Source organism: Prionailurus viverrinus, chromosome D1 (assembly GCF_022837055.1).
Source record: "Prionailurus viverrinus isolate Anna chromosome D1, UM_Priviv_1.0, whole genome shotgun sequence".
In the NCBI taxonomy this organism is placed as follows: Eukaryota; Metazoa; Chordata; class Mammalia; order Carnivora; family Felidae; genus Prionailurus; species Prionailurus viverrinus.
In genome coordinates, this window is record NC_062570.1 from 63574404 (window position 1) to 63591999 (window position 17596).

Here is a 17596-nt window from a genome sequence, read left to right on the forward strand (position 1 = left end):
GGAGGGTGGTGGGTCAGGATGGGTTAAATAGGTAATGGGTATTAAGGAGGACACTTGTGATGAGCACTGGGTGTTATATGTAAGTGATGACTAAATTCTACTCCTGAAAACAATACAAAATACATACATACATACATATATACATTGCAACCCATCCTCTCCCTAGACATTCCTGATTCTCTTTATTCTCTGTTTTTCCATGGCATTATCATTTCTCACATACTATGTAGTTTACTCATTTTGTTCTTTGTTTTTTAATTCTGGATCAAGATTTTATAAAATTTGGTCATATATTACCATGATTATACAAAATTGTTTATATTGGCATTGTCTCCTGCAGTGGTGTACATTACTGTTGTTTTTTTTTTTTCCCTGGAAGATTATTTTGGACTGTTATCACACATAAACAGGACATAGTGTGGACTTTTGGAATAGGCTTGTTTTATCATCTAAACAGAAACTAGGTTAGGATAGAAACAATTGTAGGGCTTTCGCATGTAATTCTCTTCCTTCAGATTCAAAGTATTATTTTCATTCCCAAGACTAGTGATATAAATTCTCTAAATGTGATCCTACTGGAGAGGGTGAAGATTAAGATCAATAATATTCCTATGGAAATTGAGAGTTTTAAATCATACCCTATGTATTGACCAGTCCTGTGGCTTACAATTATATTGTGCCTAAGTTCTATTTATTTTTATTTTTACCTTTTGGTCCCCTTCACCCATTGGTGAAATGGGTAAGGGGGCTCATTTTGTTTATTATTACTTGTATCTCCCACTAGAATTTACGTTCTATAAATCATAAATTAGGAATTTTGTCAATGCTATTGCTTTGTATGCTGATGTAACCAAAGACCTAAAATAGTGCCTAAAACAATTGGTGCTCAATAACTATTTGCTGAGTAAGAGAAGGCAAGAAAGAGAGTCCCAGAGCAAAGGTCTAGAGCTTGGCTTTAGAGAAAGGAGGAGCGTCTCATTGGTAACAGGAAGGATGGAGGACGGATAAAGCAGATCTAAGTAGTTTTTTAATTTGGTACTGGGAGATTGAGAGAGTTTATTTTATTTTTTAAACATTCTTTTTAATATACTTTTAAAATATTTATTTATTTTGAGAGAGAGAGAGCATGTGCGAGGAAGGGAGGGGCAGAGAGAGAGGAGAGGGAATCCCATCTGTATCAGCGCAGAGCTCAATGTGGGGCTCGATCCCACAAACCATGAGATCATGAACCTGAGGTGAAATCAAGAGTCAGATGCTTGACCAACTGAGCCACCCAAGTGCCCTAAGAGAGTTTCTTTTAAATATCATGTGTGATAGTTTTTATGTGTCAACTTGGCTAGGTTACAGTGCCCAGTTATTTAATCAAATACTAATTTAGGTATTGCTGTGAAGGTATTTGATAGATGTGGTTAACATCTGTAATTAGTTGACTTTAAATGACAGAAACTACTCTTAATGAAGGTGGGTTTCATTCAATCAGTTGAAGACCATAAGAGCAAAACAGATTTCTCAAGGAATTCTGCCTCAAGACTGCAGCATTGGGGTGCCTGGGTGGCTCAGTCCGTTAAGTGTCTGACTCTTCGTTTCGGCTCAGGTCATGATCTTGCAGTTTGTGCATTTGAGCCCTGGATCAGGCTCTGCAACTGGTACTGGTGTACCAGGCTGCACAAGGTAGTGTGCAGCCTGCTTGGGATTTTCAATCTCCCTCTGTCTGCCCCTCCCCTGCTCATGCTGTCTCTGCCTCTTTCAAAATAATAAATAAGTAAACAAACAAACAAACAAACAAACTTAAAAAAACAAAACAAACAAAAAAGACCGCAGCATTAATTCCTGCCTGAGTTTCCAGCATACTGACCTATCTTATAGATTTTGAACTTGCCAGCCCCCACAATCATGTGAGCCAATTCTTTAAAATAAATCTATCTAGGGACACGCCTGGGTGACTTAGTGAGTTAAGCATCTGACTTCAGCTTAGGTCATGATCTCAGGGTTAGTGAGTTCGAGCCCTGCTTTAGGTGAGCATGAGCCCCACTTCAGGTAAAAAAAAAAAAAAAAAATTAGCCCTGCTTCAGGTGAGTCCCTCTTCTCTCATTCTCTCTCTCTCTCCTTGTGGGATTCTCTCTTTCTCCCCTCCCTCTCTTTCTGCCCCTCACTTATGCCCTCTCTCTCTAAAATAAAATAAAATAAATCTATCTACCTACCTACTTACCTACATATGTGTGTGTGTGTGTGTGTGTATCCTATTGTTTCTGTTTCTCTGAAGAACTCTGAAACAGCATCTAATTTTTTGTTTAATAGGAAATGAAGTTATCATTGGAGAGTAAAACAAGAAAATGGAAGATGAAAGAGTACAAGTATGAAATAGAATTTTCACAGAATGGAAGAGTAGACTGACAGAAAAACTATAATTCAATTTTTAGGCAGTGTTGAGGGTTCAGTAGAGGCCACTGAACATGATTTTCTTCTGTCCTTGTCTGTCTGGAAAACCATTGTTTTAGGGCCATGAATTTCAAGGCCTGCTGTGACTCTGGGACTCTTCTTTGCCCTTTCCAGGAAGAACTGCTGCCCTCACTGAACACTATTATGTCTTGTCCACCTTTACCTAAACAGCACTTGGTAGAGTGCCACAGACAACAAAAACACATAGCTTCACTGAGCTTTATTCTAGGCATTTTACGTACATTAACTCATTTAATCCTCACAGCAACCCTGTTAGGTAAATGCTGTTATTACCTTCATTTTATTTAAAAAATTTTTTTTGATGGGGTGCCTGGGTGGCTCAGTTGGTTAAGTGTCTGACTTTGGCTCAGATCATGATCTCTCATGGGTTTGAGCCCCATGTTAGATTCTGTGCTGACAGCTCGGAGCCTAGGGCCTGCTTCGGATTCTGTATCTCCCTCTCTCTCTACCCCTTGCCCATTCACACTCTGTCTCTCTCTCTCTCTCTCTCAAAAATAAACATTAAAAAAAATTTTTTTAATTGAAATGGAGGCAAATACCGTACAACTAGTGAGTGGTACAGTCAGGTTTTTGATCCAGACAGTCTGACTCCAGAGGTGATCCCCTTTCTCATCAATGAAGACTGCTATACATTTATGCATTTGTTCCATAAATATTTTCTGATCACCTACTCATGGTGCCAGCACCAGGGAATGGGGATGCAACAGAGAGCAATCAAAATCTCTGCCACCACGGAACTTATGTTTCTGGTCAAGGGAAATAGGCAGTAAGCAAATAAGTATTTACATGAGATGGTACTAAGTGCTGTGGAGAAAAATAATGCAGGATTGAAAGGGTAAGGAAGGTAGGAACAGTGTTGTTATTTTATGCTGGATAGTCAAAGAACTCATTGATAAGGTCTCTGAACAGAGACTTGAAATGAGGGAATAAGCCTTGGGGACATCTGGAAGAGTGCTCCTTGTGGTATAAGCCTCTCATTGTCCCTCAGTATCCATAGTCTCCTTCTTTCTTTACTAATTGACTCTTGACTTTTATCTGGGCACATGGCCACTGGAAATAAAGATCAGATTTTACAGCTTTCCTTGCAGCTAGGTGTGCCCATGTGTTTGAGTGATGTGTGCATTGCCAGATTGTGCCCTTAAAAGTAAAGGTGTGCCCCCTACTTGGGTGCCTGGGTGGCTCAGTCTGTTAAGTGTCCAACTCTTGATTTTTGGCTCAGGTCACTATCTCACAGTTCATAAGATTGAGCCCTGCATTAGGCTCTGCACTGACATTGTGGGGCCTGCTTGCAATTCTCCCTCTTTCTCTCTCACTGCCCCTCCCTTACTTGCTCGCTCGCTCTCTCTCTCTCTCTCACTCTCAAAATAAATAAACATGAAAAAAATTATAAAAAAAAGTAAGGGTGTGGCTCCTAATTTTTCCTCCACGGACTGTGATGGGACCTAGCAGCATGGTGGTGAACTCTCTTGGACATGGAAGACAAGGACCACCTTCTTGGAGAAAGTAGAACAACTGAAAGGCTGTCACGTTAGCCCTCAAGTATTTATACTTGGGCAGTTATGTAAGAGGGAAAAAAAACTTCCATATGGTTTAAACCACTGTATTTTGGGGTCCTTTTGTTGTTACAACATATGTGGCTGGCAGAATTTTAAGATGGTCCTGAATTTCCCACTCCCTGTGTGCATATCCTACATAATCGCTAGGACTATGAATATGACCGCTTATATGGCAGACTTGACTGTAAGAAAGCAATATTATCTGGGTGGGTCTGACCTAACCACATGGACTTTTTAAAAGCAGGGAGATTTCTCTGGCTGGATTCAGAAAGATTCCAAGCTTGCAAAGAGTTTGAGACATGGTTGCTGGCCTGAAGGTGGATGAATCACATGGCAAGGAAGGAAGGTGGCCTCTAGGACCTGAATATGGTCCCCAACTGATGGCCAGAAAGGAAATTGGGACCTAGTCTTACAACTGTGAGGATCTGAATCCTGCCAGCAAGAATGAGCTTGGAAAAGAATTTTCCCCCAGAGCTTTCAGATGAGAACTCAGCCCAGCCAACTCTTAGATTTCAGGTTTCTGATACTCTGAGCAAAGAACCCAGCCAAGCCATGCTAAACATGGATCTGCAGAACTACAAGGTACTAAACGGGTATTTGTTTCTAAGCTACTTAGGTTGTGGTAATTTGTTACACAGGCACAGAAAACTTGAATGAAACCTTGTATGTCTCCTAATAGATACACAAGCAGAGTAATTGATACATAGGCTCTGAGATGGGAGCATCCTCGGTGTAATCCAAGCACAGCTTGAGTGGAGTGGATGAGGAGAGAGAATAGGAGAGAAGGAGAGATAGTAGGTGGGTGATCACATAGCAACTTGTAGGCCATGTAGGACTTTGGCTTTCACCGGAGGGAATGAGATGATAGGGCATTCGTTTTAAGCAGAGGAGTGACCAGAGCTGCCCTGTGAAAAGGGTCACTGGCTGCTCTGAAAAGAACAGATTGTGGGGACAAGGGTCGAAGGAGGGAGTCCAGTTAGAAGGCTATGGAATAATCCAGGTGAGAAGTGATAGTGACACAGACTAAGGTTGTGGCACTTAAGGTGGTGAGGAATTGTTGGATTCTGGATAGATTTTGAAGCTATAGCCAACATAATTTGCCAAAGGATTCAACATGGGAGGTAGGCTGAGGTGGGAAGAGAGGGATGGAAAGAGAAATCTAAGGTGATTTCAAGGTATTGACCCAAGCAACTGGAAAAATGGACTTGTCATTTTGGGGGAAGCGGTGAAAGGAGTAGGTTTTTTTTGCCACCGGGAGGGAGGTGGTAGTTAGAAGTCTGGTTTGGACATTTTAAGATTTTAAGTTTGTGTTATTTATCAGATATCCAAGTAGAGCCATTAAGGAGGCAGATGGACGTACAAATCTGGATTGCAGGGCAGAGGTGGGACTGTGTCATATGCTGAATTTTCTTTCTTTCTTTCTTTCTTTCTCTTTCTTTCTTTCTCTTTCTTTCTTTCTCTTCCTTCCTTCCTTCCTTCCTTCCTTCCTTCCTTCCTTCCTTCTTCTTTCCTTAAATCAGTCAGACCTTCCCACCCCCCCATTTTGGACTTCTTATGATCAAGGATTTTGTCTTATTAGGGGTTTGCTTGTGGGGGAGGTGGTAAGGTAGGGTTGGTGGATATGTGGATGGGGTGCAGGTAGGGTCCCAAAGACATAACTTGCTGGTACTTGGTGCCAGCTAAGACGTTCAAAGAATGCATAAATAGGCACAGGGATCATACTTTCCCACGACGCCCTCACGGTTGCTACTTCCCCAAATCACCGTGTCATTTCTTTTTCAGACCCAGCCAGACTGATCACCTATTCTCAAAGCGTGTGGGCAGCCAGCAGGTTTGGTCTGGGCCGCAGTGCTTCATCTTCCCTGTCCTCGCCCTAGCCCCTCGCCCTGCCCTTGTGCGACCCCGGACCAGCACGGATGCTGACTCCTCCCCTTTCCGGTTTCTGAGGGTTCCGGAATTCTGGGGTGAAGGCTCGGGCCTTTAGGGACCCTGTAACGGTTCTAACAGCTGGGAGGGGATGGAGCTGCGGGTGAGTCTCCAGCTTATAATCCTCTTCCCTTTGCCCTCAGACCTCCCTTGCCACTGCCCCCAGGAAGTTCCCCTCCTCCCTCACTCCCAGGGACCCCCTGCCCCTCCCCCTCTTCTTCTCCCCTTCTCTCTCTCCTTCCTTTTCCTCCTCCTATTCCTCTTCCTCCTCCCCTTCCTCCTTCTCCTCCTCCTCCTCCTCCTCCTCCTCCTCCTCCTCCTTCCATCTTGGTCCTTTGCCACTTTTTCCTCTCTACACACCCCCAACCTCATCTGAACCATGTAGTTCTCTGTGCTTTCTGTTCCCAAGAGCCCCCCTCAGCCCATGTTCAGACAGGACTGGGGCTTTGTTGCCACAGAGTGACCACCTGTTCCTCCCTTCAGGCCATCCCTGGGCTCCACTCCCAGTGACGTTCCTTGCTGTTACCAAAGTTCTCTGAGTGAGCCCTTTCCAAGTGTGCATCAGGTTGTGCAAGTGATCACTCCTCCATGTGCCAGTCTCTCTGTATGGGCAGCTGTGAGTAGAGTGAGCCTGTGCTTGGGACCCAAGTCTTGGTTCACCAGTTTCTCCAACAGGCAGTTGGGATGAAACCTTACCAGCACATCAGTCTCTCTTCCCTTCCATTGCCTCCTGTACCCCTTATACCAGGTGAGGGGGACTGTGTCCTGGGTGGTGGGAAGGAACTCTTGTGCAGAGAGGGCCCCTGCCTTTGTCTTGGGCCTGCTTCTTACCAGAGTCATTGGGGAAACTGTTGTCCTCTGCTGTTCTGGCTCTGCCCTGCAGCTGCCCTGCAGCTCCATCCATTTCCCTGTCCTAAGTCCCTCCCCTCCCCTGTCCCCCAGCCCCTTAGACCCTGACATTCCTAGCCCAGAACCTAAGGCCCCTTCTCTCACCCCTGTTCTGGGCTGGGCCAAGCAGGTGAGACCCAGCAGCCAGGAGCCTGGAACTGGCAGTCAGAACCTGAACAGTGGGCAAGGTCAGTTCGACAGCAGCTGAATGCCCAGCTCCTCTTGGTCTCGGAGCCAAAGGCGGACTTGTCTCCTGAAGAGGCATCACCTGAAGCCCTTGAATCTCAGCACTCCGTCTGTGTTCCAGACATGGAAGAGCAGCTCCAGGACCGTCAGAGGACACAGAGACAGTCCCCAAAGGCAGTGAGCCAGTCAGAGCAGCCCACAGCGCTGGAGCTCCTGGTAGCTGAGCTCCAAACTCTGTTCTCAGCTGTCCTGCGGGATGGCAGCCCTGCAGCTTGGCACTACCTGCATGCGGTGCTGCATCTGCTGCCTCCATATCGTGTGCTGCTTGTTGGTCACCTTGATTTGCTGCCCTTCCTGGAGCAGCTGTCCCACTGGGCACCCTGGGTCCAATCCCAGCTCCAGCTGGACCTGCTAGATGCCATAGAGCAGGCCTTTCCCCCAGACACCTCTTTGTTAGAGAGTGCCTCACATATTGAGTGCTGTTCCCAGAAGCAGAAGTTCCGTCACAGGCCCCCACACCCAGCCTGCCCTTTTGTGCAGGCCCGCTGGGGTGGGCAGCACGTGGGGGAGGAGTTGGCTACATGGCTGCGACCACTGACACTGCCAGAGCTACAGCGCAGCCTGGGTATTGTTGGTGCCCAGGTGGCCCTGAAAGAGACCTGGTGGCTAGATGGCCTTAGCCTCCTGCCCTTGGCACTGGCCACAGACATCCCCGTACGGTATGAAAGCAGGGACACTGATGATGCAGAGGAGGAGCCTGTTGGAAGAAAAGAGACTAAGTAAGTGAGGGACCCAGAGTGGGGCTTTGAGCAGAGGGGAAAAAGAAGAAACTTAACGGGTGCCTCCAGCATCACTTCGAAGTCTAGGGCCAGCTCCCTATTGATTTTAGGCATTAGCCTGAACCCCAAGCTATGCTGGTTGTAGCTGTTTCTTTCTCCCTTTTTGTCTGCAAATAAACCGAGTGTTCTAACTGTTAATCCCCTTCAGGCAATGCAGAAATTCATGAAAATCAAAAGTCAGCTATAAGGAAGCCAAGGCATCAGAAAACAGCTTGAGTTTCCACAGTTTCCAGATCTTCCTCAGATGGTGCTAGAAGCTTCTTTAGTTCTTTTTCTCACTCTTTCATAATCCCTGACCCTCTCCTCTGGGCCTGCCTAGGGCTGGGTGCTGGATGTTGTGTACAGGTTCTTCCCTCAGGATGCTCCTAGGTGAATGCTTGTCTGAGAGACCTTCCCACACATTTGTGTGTGAGCTAAGCCAGCCCCAAAGCACATTAGAGTTGGCAGCTCAGGCAAATGTGACATTCATTCTGACCTTTTCAGAGCCTTCTTCCTGCCCTGCCAGTGTGGATATCCTGGCCCCTTGAGTGCCAATTGTTTCCCCCAATCGGGCTCTCATTGCTCCTTTCAAGATTTCAGAGTGTCTACAGAGACCTCCTCTTCTGAGAGTTCTTTAACACTAGTCTTAGAATTCCACCCCCCCGCCATCCTCTGGCCTGATTTTCTTCTTTTTTTTTTTTTTTTAATCTTAAAATTTTTTATTTATTTATTTTTTTAATATGAAGTTTATTGTCAAATTAGTTTCCATACAACACCCAGTGCTCCTCCCAACAGGTGCCCTCCTCAGTGCCCCTCACCCACCCTCCCCTCCCGCCTACCCCCATCAACCCTCAGTTTATTCTCAGTTTTTAAGAGTCTCTTATGGTTTGGCTCCCTCCCTCTCTAACTTTTTTTTTCCTTCCCCTCCCCCATGGTCTTCTGTTAAGTTTCTCAGGATCCACATAACAGTGAAAACATATGGTATCTGTCTTTCTCTGTATGACTTATGTCACTTAGCATAACACTCTCCAGTTCCATCCACGTTGCTACAAAAGGCCATATTTCATTCTTTCTCATTGCCAAGTAGTATTCCATTGTGCATATAAACCACAATTGCTTTATCCATTCATCAGTTGATGGACATTTAGGCTCTTTCCATAATTTGGCTATTGTTGAAAGTGCTGCTATAAACATTGGGGTACAAGTGCCCCTCTTCATCAGCACTCCTGTATCCCTTGGGTAAATTCCTAGCAGCGCTATTGCTGGGTCATAGGGTAGATCTATTCTTAATTTTTTGAGGAACCTCCACACTGTTTTCCAGAGCGGCTGCACCGCTCCCACCAACAGTTTGCCTTCCCACCAACAGTTCAAGAGGGTTCCTGTTTCTCCACATCCTCTCCAGCATCTATAGTCTCCTGATTTGTTCATTTTAGCCACTCTGACTGGTGTGAGGTGGTATCTGAGTGTGGTTTTGATTTGTATTTCCCTGATGAGGAGTGACATTGAGTATCTTTTCATGTGCCTGTTGGCCATCTGGATGTCTTCAGAGAACTGTCTATTCATGTTTTCTGCCCATTTCTTCACTGTATTATTTGTTTTTCGGGTGTGGAGTTTGGTGACTTCTTTATAGATTTTGGATACTAGTCTGGCCTGATTTTCTAAGTGCTTTGCAACTTATCTAGTACACATTCACTGGGAAGAAGGGTAGCTTTACCTTTAATCTGGATTGGCTTCCTCAGTTTTTGCTCTAAGTTTATGGCTGGGTCAAATTTTTTCCTAAAATCTTAAAGCTGTAATGGTGGATAGATAGGTAGGCTCCTGGGGCTCTGATAGAAGGGGACAGTGCTGACAATTCATATCTTCAAGATCCCCAGCAGATCCTTTCTTTTTCCAAGACCTGCCCTGTGCCCTGAATATGTTTCCTGGGAGTATATAACTAAAGTGAGAATGGACTGAGATGTTGGAAAGGGGTCGAGTTCTTTGCTTTTCTCTTTGGACCTGGTGATAAGTCTCTGAGGCCTAGCTAATGTGGCTTAGCTTGCATGAAGTTCTCCAGGTCTGTTCCTCCAGACATCCATTCATTCAATAAGTATCACTGGAGACCCAGTACGTATTAGGAACTGCTAGATGCTGGAGATACAGACATGAACAAGACACACTCATTCTCTTTCTTTGGGGTTTTACAGTTCAGTTGGGGGAATAATATTAAATAAGTTGATGCCAATAAAATATAATTTCAAATTGTGATAAGTGCTATATAATAAAGAGAACACCGCCTTTCCTCTGGCTGCTCCTGTGTGTGTGTGTATGTGTACGGGTGCGTGTGTGTGTACATGTAGGGGAAAGCACATCAGAGGCACTTTGGTTTAGATTGAAGTTATTAACAAAATATCTTGCAGGTTATGAGATGAAATAAGAGGAGAGTTTCAAGGAGGGGGAAGCAGTTAGTATTAAATGCTACTGAAGCAAGTAAGAAAAATCTGAAAAATGTTCATTGGTTTTAGTAACAAGGAGGAGGTTGGTGAGAGTGATTTATTTCAGTCAGTTTTGTGAAGGGGAAGCCAGATTTTAGTGCATTCAGGAGCAAACGGGAGATAAGGAAGTAGAAATCACATTTTACTATTCTTTCATGAAGGTTGGCTTGAAAGGGAGAGAGAGATAATGGGACACTGGTGTCTGGATAGACCTCCTAAAAAAAAATAAGATAGATGTTCATAGCCCTTACGACAATGCTTGAGAAGTGGGTGTTCAATATTTTTTTGCACAGTGCATGAATAAATATAGGCTAACAATAAGAAAAGAAAGAGATTGAAAATATAGCATGAAGAGAGGATAAAGGATCCACTTCACAAATGGAGGAATTAGTCTTACAGAGAAGAAAGGGCATTGCTTCCTCTCAAGTTGATTAGGATGGGATTAGGATGGGAATCTGGGCAGATAAATGTGTGGGAAAGCAGCTGAACTAGGGGAAGTTAGTTGATGGCCAAGAACCTCAGTTTTCTCTGGGCAGGGAAGGAGGCAGGGAAGGGAATGAGGTGGGGCCTGGCAGGGCTGGGCATGGGAGTAGGTAGAGGTCTGGAATAGCAGCTGAGGGGACTGAAAGATATAGGGTGCCTGAGGACTTGTATGAAGATACCAGAGCAGCATGAGCCCATAATTGAGATCAGATACCAGGAATCCGTCGAGGGGCTGATATTCCTGGTTCAGTAATCTTCTGAACCAATTTAGATCACGTAGGACTCTTAACTGTTGAGGAAATGAGACTTCAGTAGCTGTTACACGGTTCAAATGTCCCAATCCAACATCAAGGTTACAAGCCCTATTGTTGATATGAACTTTTAGAGTAGGATGGCACTGTTATCTCTGGGGTAACTTGTTCTGTTGATCTAGGTTTGGGTCAATTAGTGACATTGCTATATACTTGACTAGTATAGTCCAGGTGTTCAGTTTTTGGTTTCTTGGAAAATTAATTTTTATATCAATTTTGTTGGCTGGTGTTGAAGGGTAAAAAGACTGAAAGTACTGGTGTAGGCTTGAGGGGATTGAAGAATGCACCATTGGATCCTGGCTGGAAAGGAAAGGATGTGAAACTAGAAGTTAGGTGGTGATGGGGGAAGAGCAAGAAAGACTCACAGGCATGGAATCATGCAGAGTTGGAAAGCAGGCATAATGGGGGCAATGGTTAGGAGATCTAGGTTAGGAAGCAGTGGTGGAGAAATCAGGCCTGTGGGCTTGCTAGATGATGAGCTGGGAAAACAAAATATTCCCATTTCATTCAGTATTATATAATAATAGCTTCATAGTAATCATAAGAAGTCCAGAATGATTATTCATTTGTCAGAAAGGGAAGGGTTGTTCATTGATTGGTCTGTGTGAATATAGCTGCTTGACGGTATTTGCTCGGTATGTGAATACCTTTGGGTATAGGCGGTAGGGTAGGGTATAGGCTCTGACAATACTACATCACATCCTCTTCAGCATCCAATCTGCTCCTCCTTTCACTGGCTAACAGTGGCAAGCTGACTCCTTATTCTGTCTCTTTTCTCCTGATTTTTTTTTTTTTTAATCATACAGGTCTCAGCTTGATACACAAGTTCCTGGGAAGAAAACATTACAGAAGAGAAGCTCTGGCTTCTCATTTCAGACTTCCCTCCTGGGTAGTCAGGTGATGACCATTATGAAGACAGAGAGATACCTGAAGAAGATCCACTTCCTCTATCTCAATGTAGCTCCCAGCCGGCACTTTAGGTAAGTCCAGATGGCTTTTACTCTGGCCACTCCCTGTTTTCCTCCCATGCTATCTCCCACCCGGCTTCCTCTCCTTACCCACTCCTCTCCTGTCCTTTCTCTTCTCTGGCTGCTTCTCCTCTGTCTTCCAGTTTGCCTCCCTCTTCCCTTCTCAGCTTCCTCCTTTCCGTTCTGCACCTCTTCTTTGCTCCCTTTGCTCTCACAGCCTTTTCTACTTTTGGTTCTGTCTTCTTTATTCTGTCCTAAAATGGTAGAAACATTTGGTCGTAGCCTCGGAAGGGAATCTAATGGGGATCTCTTCCAACTCCAGTGCACAAATCTGGTGTTTGAACAGTGAGGGGAAGCTTTGAGTTTCCCAAGGGGCCCTGTTCCTTAGACTGAACCAAGCTCTGTCTTCTTTTAACTTCTACCTTCTGGTCCTGGTTTTAGCTCTGGGGCTATAAAAACAAGTCCCCTCCTTCCACATGACTCAGGAGGTGTTCATTTTCTTCTGTTAGCTCTAAAATTTATGTATGTCTCAAAGCCCTGTTCAAATCCCATCTCTTCTCAGAAATAATAATTACCATTAATCAATTTTTTTTCCAAGCATTGTGCTGTTATTATTTCCATACATGAGACGAGCACCCTGAGGCATAAAGAGGTTAAGTAACTTGTCACATACTAAGTGGTAGAAACAGACAAACCTAGCACTGTCTTAACTCAAAAGTCCATGCTCTTCAGCAGTATGTCGTGTACCCTCCCAGAAGGCTCTGTTTCCTACATACACTGCTGTCTTTCTCCTGAGCTTATGTAGCACTAATGGGGCATATCCATGCATTTACTGATCAGGTCATTTAACAAGTTCTCACTGAAAGCATTGTGCCAGTTATTAAGCACTTGTCTTTTGGCTCTTCTCTCACTACTTCATGACACTGGGGCTGAGACTGCAAACTTTACTCCTCCTTTTTCAACTGGCCTCCTGTTAGTTTTGTTTTGTTTTTTTATTGTTTATTTATTTTTGACAGAGAGAGAGAGACAGAGCATGAGCGGGGGAAGGGCAGAGAGAGAGAGGGAGACTCAGAATCCGAAGCAGGCTCCAGGCTCTGAGCTGTCAGCACAGAGCCCGACGGGGCTCAAACTCACAGGCCAGGAGATCATGACCTGAGCCAAAGTCGCGCTCAACTGACTGAGCCACCCAGGCGCCCCCTGTTAGGTTTGGTTAGTAGGGGGTGCTAGAAGGAGACTGGACAGCAAGATAAGAGAAGGAACTTCCTCTTTCCCTTGCTTGCTCCTTCTGTCAGGATTGGTCCTCCACCCTGGCAGCAGTGGGCACCTTCTGAATTAGCCTCTTCATGATTCTGACGGCACCAGCGCCAGCTGGGTGGCACCTGCCCATCAGCTTTCTGAATCTTGACTGCCCCTCCTCCAAACTCTGAAGGCACTAGTACCAGTCTGGCAGCGCCTCCAATGAAATCCAGGCCCCAGGTCTACAAGCCCCTCCCCCAAGCTCATAGCTTCTGAGAATCCAGACCCCTTCCCTATGTTCCTCTCATTCTAGAGCTGGCATCCATTCCTGTGGTTATTGTATCAGTGCCACCTTGGTGTTCCCTTTCGGCTGTTTGTTTCTTTGACACCTTAAAAAAAAAAAAAAGCTCTCTATTAAATTCACTTCGTTGAAATGCCCTGTTTGGTTTCTGCTTTCCTGATTGGACCGTTACTGATATCATGAAAGGAAAGGAGCCTCAAATATGGGATTCTGATATTGCCTTGGTAATGTCCTTGGCCTTGAACAGTACTGAGCTCCGTGCAAATGGTGTATAGGGTCCTAGTAATCCATGCCATGTAGTGGCATCACAGTTAATGAAATGATCACTTGTGGCTGACTGTGATGAACTACCTACTGACACTCAGTGGCCAGCCACCACACCTGACCAGTAACAGTGGCGGTGTGGGACGGGATGCTTACTGACTGCAGTGGAGAGCTCACACCAAGAAAATTACAAGCTTAGAACTTTTAAACTATCAGCTCCATCATAATCAGAGAAGCAGCACAATCAAAGATAATTAGGCACACGGAGAGACAAGAAACCATGAGCAAGAGAACTAAAAGGCAGTGAATAATTATAGGACGAACATCTGCCAAAGAAGGAAATCCAGTGAAGTGAGTTTAGCATTTGGTGGTGCTTTTCCCCAAACAGAGGTGCCTGTGGATCCCACTATTGGCGATTGTGTGTCAGTTTTACTGTCAGCTCCTGAGCCGAGCTTTGGGTAGGCACAGACAGCCAAAGATCAGAGGCTGCATCTGGGGACCCACACCCAGGAAAGCCATGTTTTCTGCTTCAACCTATAATGTGACCAAGGTACAAACCCAGAGCCCACGGCATTTAATTTGGACTTCCCTGATGTGTCCATACAGATGATTTTCATATTTTACCAGTTTATTTTGCCTTTTTCTAGTTGTTCTCAAGTGAGAGTGTTCTAAATTTCTAGTGCACCATTAGTTAAAGCAGAACCCTGCCCTTTATTGTTTCCTTTTGTTTCTTGGACATGTAATGGGTTTTTTTTTTTTTCCAATGTGTTTGAATTTATCAATTTTTTCTTGGATTTGTCCCAGGTTTTTTAATTAAGTTTTTCATTTTAATTCTAACATAGTTAACATACAGTGTTATATTGGTATTTGTCCTGGATGTTAATTCATACTCAGATAGGAATTTATTTCTTCACTTCCTTAGAGTCTTCATTCAAGTGTCACCTCTCCCTCCCTCCCCCTCCCCCCTCCCCCCAAACTCTTGTCCTCCCCTGGTATTGCCAACCTCCTCTTCCTGTGCTTTGCTTCCCCTCTCATTTATTATGTTTATCATCTTTCTTCTTCAATAGAATGAGAGCTGGTCAGGGCAGGGATTTTTGTTTGTTATGTTTAACAGCATACCCTGAGGGTTTAGAACAATTTGGCATAGAGTAGAGACTCAATAACATTTGTTGAATGAATGAATGAATTATCCAGAGTAGGAACAGGCATGGAGGCAAGTAGATGATGAGTTCCATATAGAACTTGCTGTGTTTCAGTAAGGCAGAGAGCTTGAGGTGTTTGGGAAGCAGTTGAATACTCTCTAGCATCACTTAATACTCCGATTGATCTGAGCCCTTTGAGGGCAAGGACTATGTAGCAGTTATTTTTATGTCCTCATCTCCAATCACAGCACTTGGACAGAAGGGAAACTCAATAAATGGTTTAATTAAATTCCATATGAAGTCAGGAACTGAATTTTTCCTGTTTACTGCTATATCCTTAGTGCCTAGCACAGTCGAATGAGTAACTATCCCCCAAAGGAGCACTCGCTGTGGGGAGTGAGAAGAGTACCCTCTATCCTGACCATGTGCAGGAAGAGTAGCATTTAGGGGTGCCTGGCTGGCTCATTCTGTAGAGCATGGAACTCTTGACCTTGGGGTTGTAAGTTTGGTTGTACAATGTTGGTTGTAGAGATTACTTAAAATCCTAGAAGAAGAAGGAGAAGAGGGAGAAGAAGGAGGAGAAAAAGAAGAAGAAAGCAGCTTTTGACAAAGAGAAAAGAAAGAGTAGTGTTCATTAAGAAGGTCATAAGGGAAGGAATGGCCCCTTGGGGGAGCCAGGGTTCAATTAGTACAGGAAACTGTGGGAAACTAAGCAGCCCAGTGGTTAAGGGAGGTGACTTGAGTCAGGTAGATTCAGTTTTAAATCCTATATTCTTTCCTTAACTATCTTGGAAAAAGTTATGGCTCCTCTTTGTTTCAGAAGAAATGGTTTGGGGAAAAAGAGTACTTGGGAAAATCTAGTCACTTTGTCAGAAAGGAAACAAAGTTTTACATGACTTGACTTAGTGAGTTCATTCTGGATCTATCTAAATGTTCTTCAGTCATTTGCTTAATCATGTATTCTAGAAAGTTGAGAGGGAAGAGATAGAAGAGGGCCCTTTTATCTCTTAGGCATTATAGGCATAGGAACTGGGACATCAAAGCTTATAAAGGGCTTTCAAATATACCTAATGCTTAAGTATATTATTGGCTCCAAGTTATAAAAATAAAACTGTAAAATAAAAGTTGATAAATACTTTATTGAATGTGCCCAAACAGCATTATGCTAACCAGTCCCCTGCAACTAGATACAACTATATAAATGGCATTTAGTTTGGGAAGCAGGTGCATTGTGCTGAAGTAAGAGAACTTAGTAGGATTTTAAGGTGGCTCCGGAGGTACTTGAGTGGTTCTTTTGGTTGCAGTTTTCCTCTTTATTTGCCTGTGTCGAGTCTTCTATTCACCCCCTGCTTTTCCCCATTCTCAGTTACTCCCAACAGCACCCACTGATTTTCTCTGCATGTTATTTCAGTACCTAGAGATATACATATTTTATCATCTCTAAGATGTACTTTTTTTTTTTTTTTTACATTTTAACATCTCTGAAATTATGATGCATCTTACAAATTGGTGGAGTATCACATTGGCAGCATTTTAATGTTTCTTTTTTTTTTTTTTTAACGCTGCAGCTTACAACTGATGGCATCTTAGGTTTGATGGAATGTAAGGTATCTGGATCTGGAGATATGATCTTCTTAGACCTGGCTGGGTGCCTTTTTCTTTCTTCCCTTCCATCTTTGGCTTCCATTTATTCTTAATATTTATTTCCTTGGGGCACTTGGATGACTCCATTGGTTAAGGGTCCGGCTCTTGATTTTGGCTCAGGTCATGATCTCACGGTTTAGTTCGTGGGATGGAACCCTGTGTGGGGCTCTGCACTGACAGCAGGGAGCCTGCTTGGGATTCTCTCTCTCTCTCTCTCTCTCTCTCTGTCCCTCCCCCACTTGCTCTCTCTCTCAAAATAAATAAATAAACTTTTAAAACATTAATAATATTTGCTTCCTTTTTTGAGTTTGAAGATCATTCTTTTCTCTTTCCTTCTTCCCACTTTCTTCTGCCTTCATTCCTGCTTCCATGTTTCGCCTCTCCATCCTTCTTTTGTCCCTTCCTGACGTCTGCAGGAGTTCCCAGGGCTCCTGCTGACCAGAGCTCTTTTCTAAAGGCCCTACAGCCTGGTGGTGGTGCCACCCAAGAAGGTGAACCCTGAGTACTACATCTTCTCTCCCTTTGGGATCCTGCATGTCCATCCTGTGGAGGGCAGTGAGACGATCACGCTGGGCACCTGGCACCGCCATTCTGTCCTCTGGCAACAGCTCCAGTCCATCCCGTTCTTCAAATATTGCCTCTTATACAAGGCCTTGGCTTGGTAGGTGGTGACAGTATGGGATGTGGGGAGAAGTGTTGTGGGGAGCAGTAGCATGCTGTCGCTGCCCTCTGGTCTGTAGTTGGAAGAGGAGTGTGAAGTTGCACGGGCTGCACCGGCACCGGACTTTCCTAGGGAAGCATCTGCTCCTTGCTGTGCCCCACTTTGGAGCTGGGCTTCTGCATATTAGCAGGTAAGGTCTTCAAAATACAATGTCAATGGACCTTTTGAATTATTGTTACAAAAAAACAATAACATGTTCCTTGTAGAAGGTTTGGAAG

General features: G+C 44.3%; 1 protein-coding gene across 5 annotated transcripts in view; it reads left to right on the plus strand.

Annotated features, from left to right (window-relative positions):
• Positions 1 to 3838: 3838 nt before the first annotated feature.
• DNHD1 (dynein heavy chain domain 1) overlaps positions 3839 to 17596 on the plus strand; it is an 82608-nt gene continuing 68850 nt past the window's right edge. For 3 of the 5 annotated variants that reach the window (XM_047877361.1, XM_047877362.1, XM_047877363.1), the window contains exons 1-5: positions 3839 to 6690; positions 6961 to 7795; positions 11909 to 12082; positions 17115 to 17318; positions 17398 to 17508. In XM_047877361.1, coding sequence (XP_047733317.1) covers positions 6627 to 6690; positions 6961 to 7795; positions 11909 to 12082; positions 17115 to 17318; positions 17398 to 17508 — 1388 coding nt within the window. In that variant the 5' untranslated portion in view covers positions 3839 to 6626. The remainder of the gene's footprint in view (positions 6691 to 6960; positions 7796 to 11908; positions 12083 to 17114; positions 17319 to 17397; positions 17509 to 17596) is intronic. The other 2 variants (XM_047877359.1, XM_047877360.1) reach the window with 2 other exon arrangements.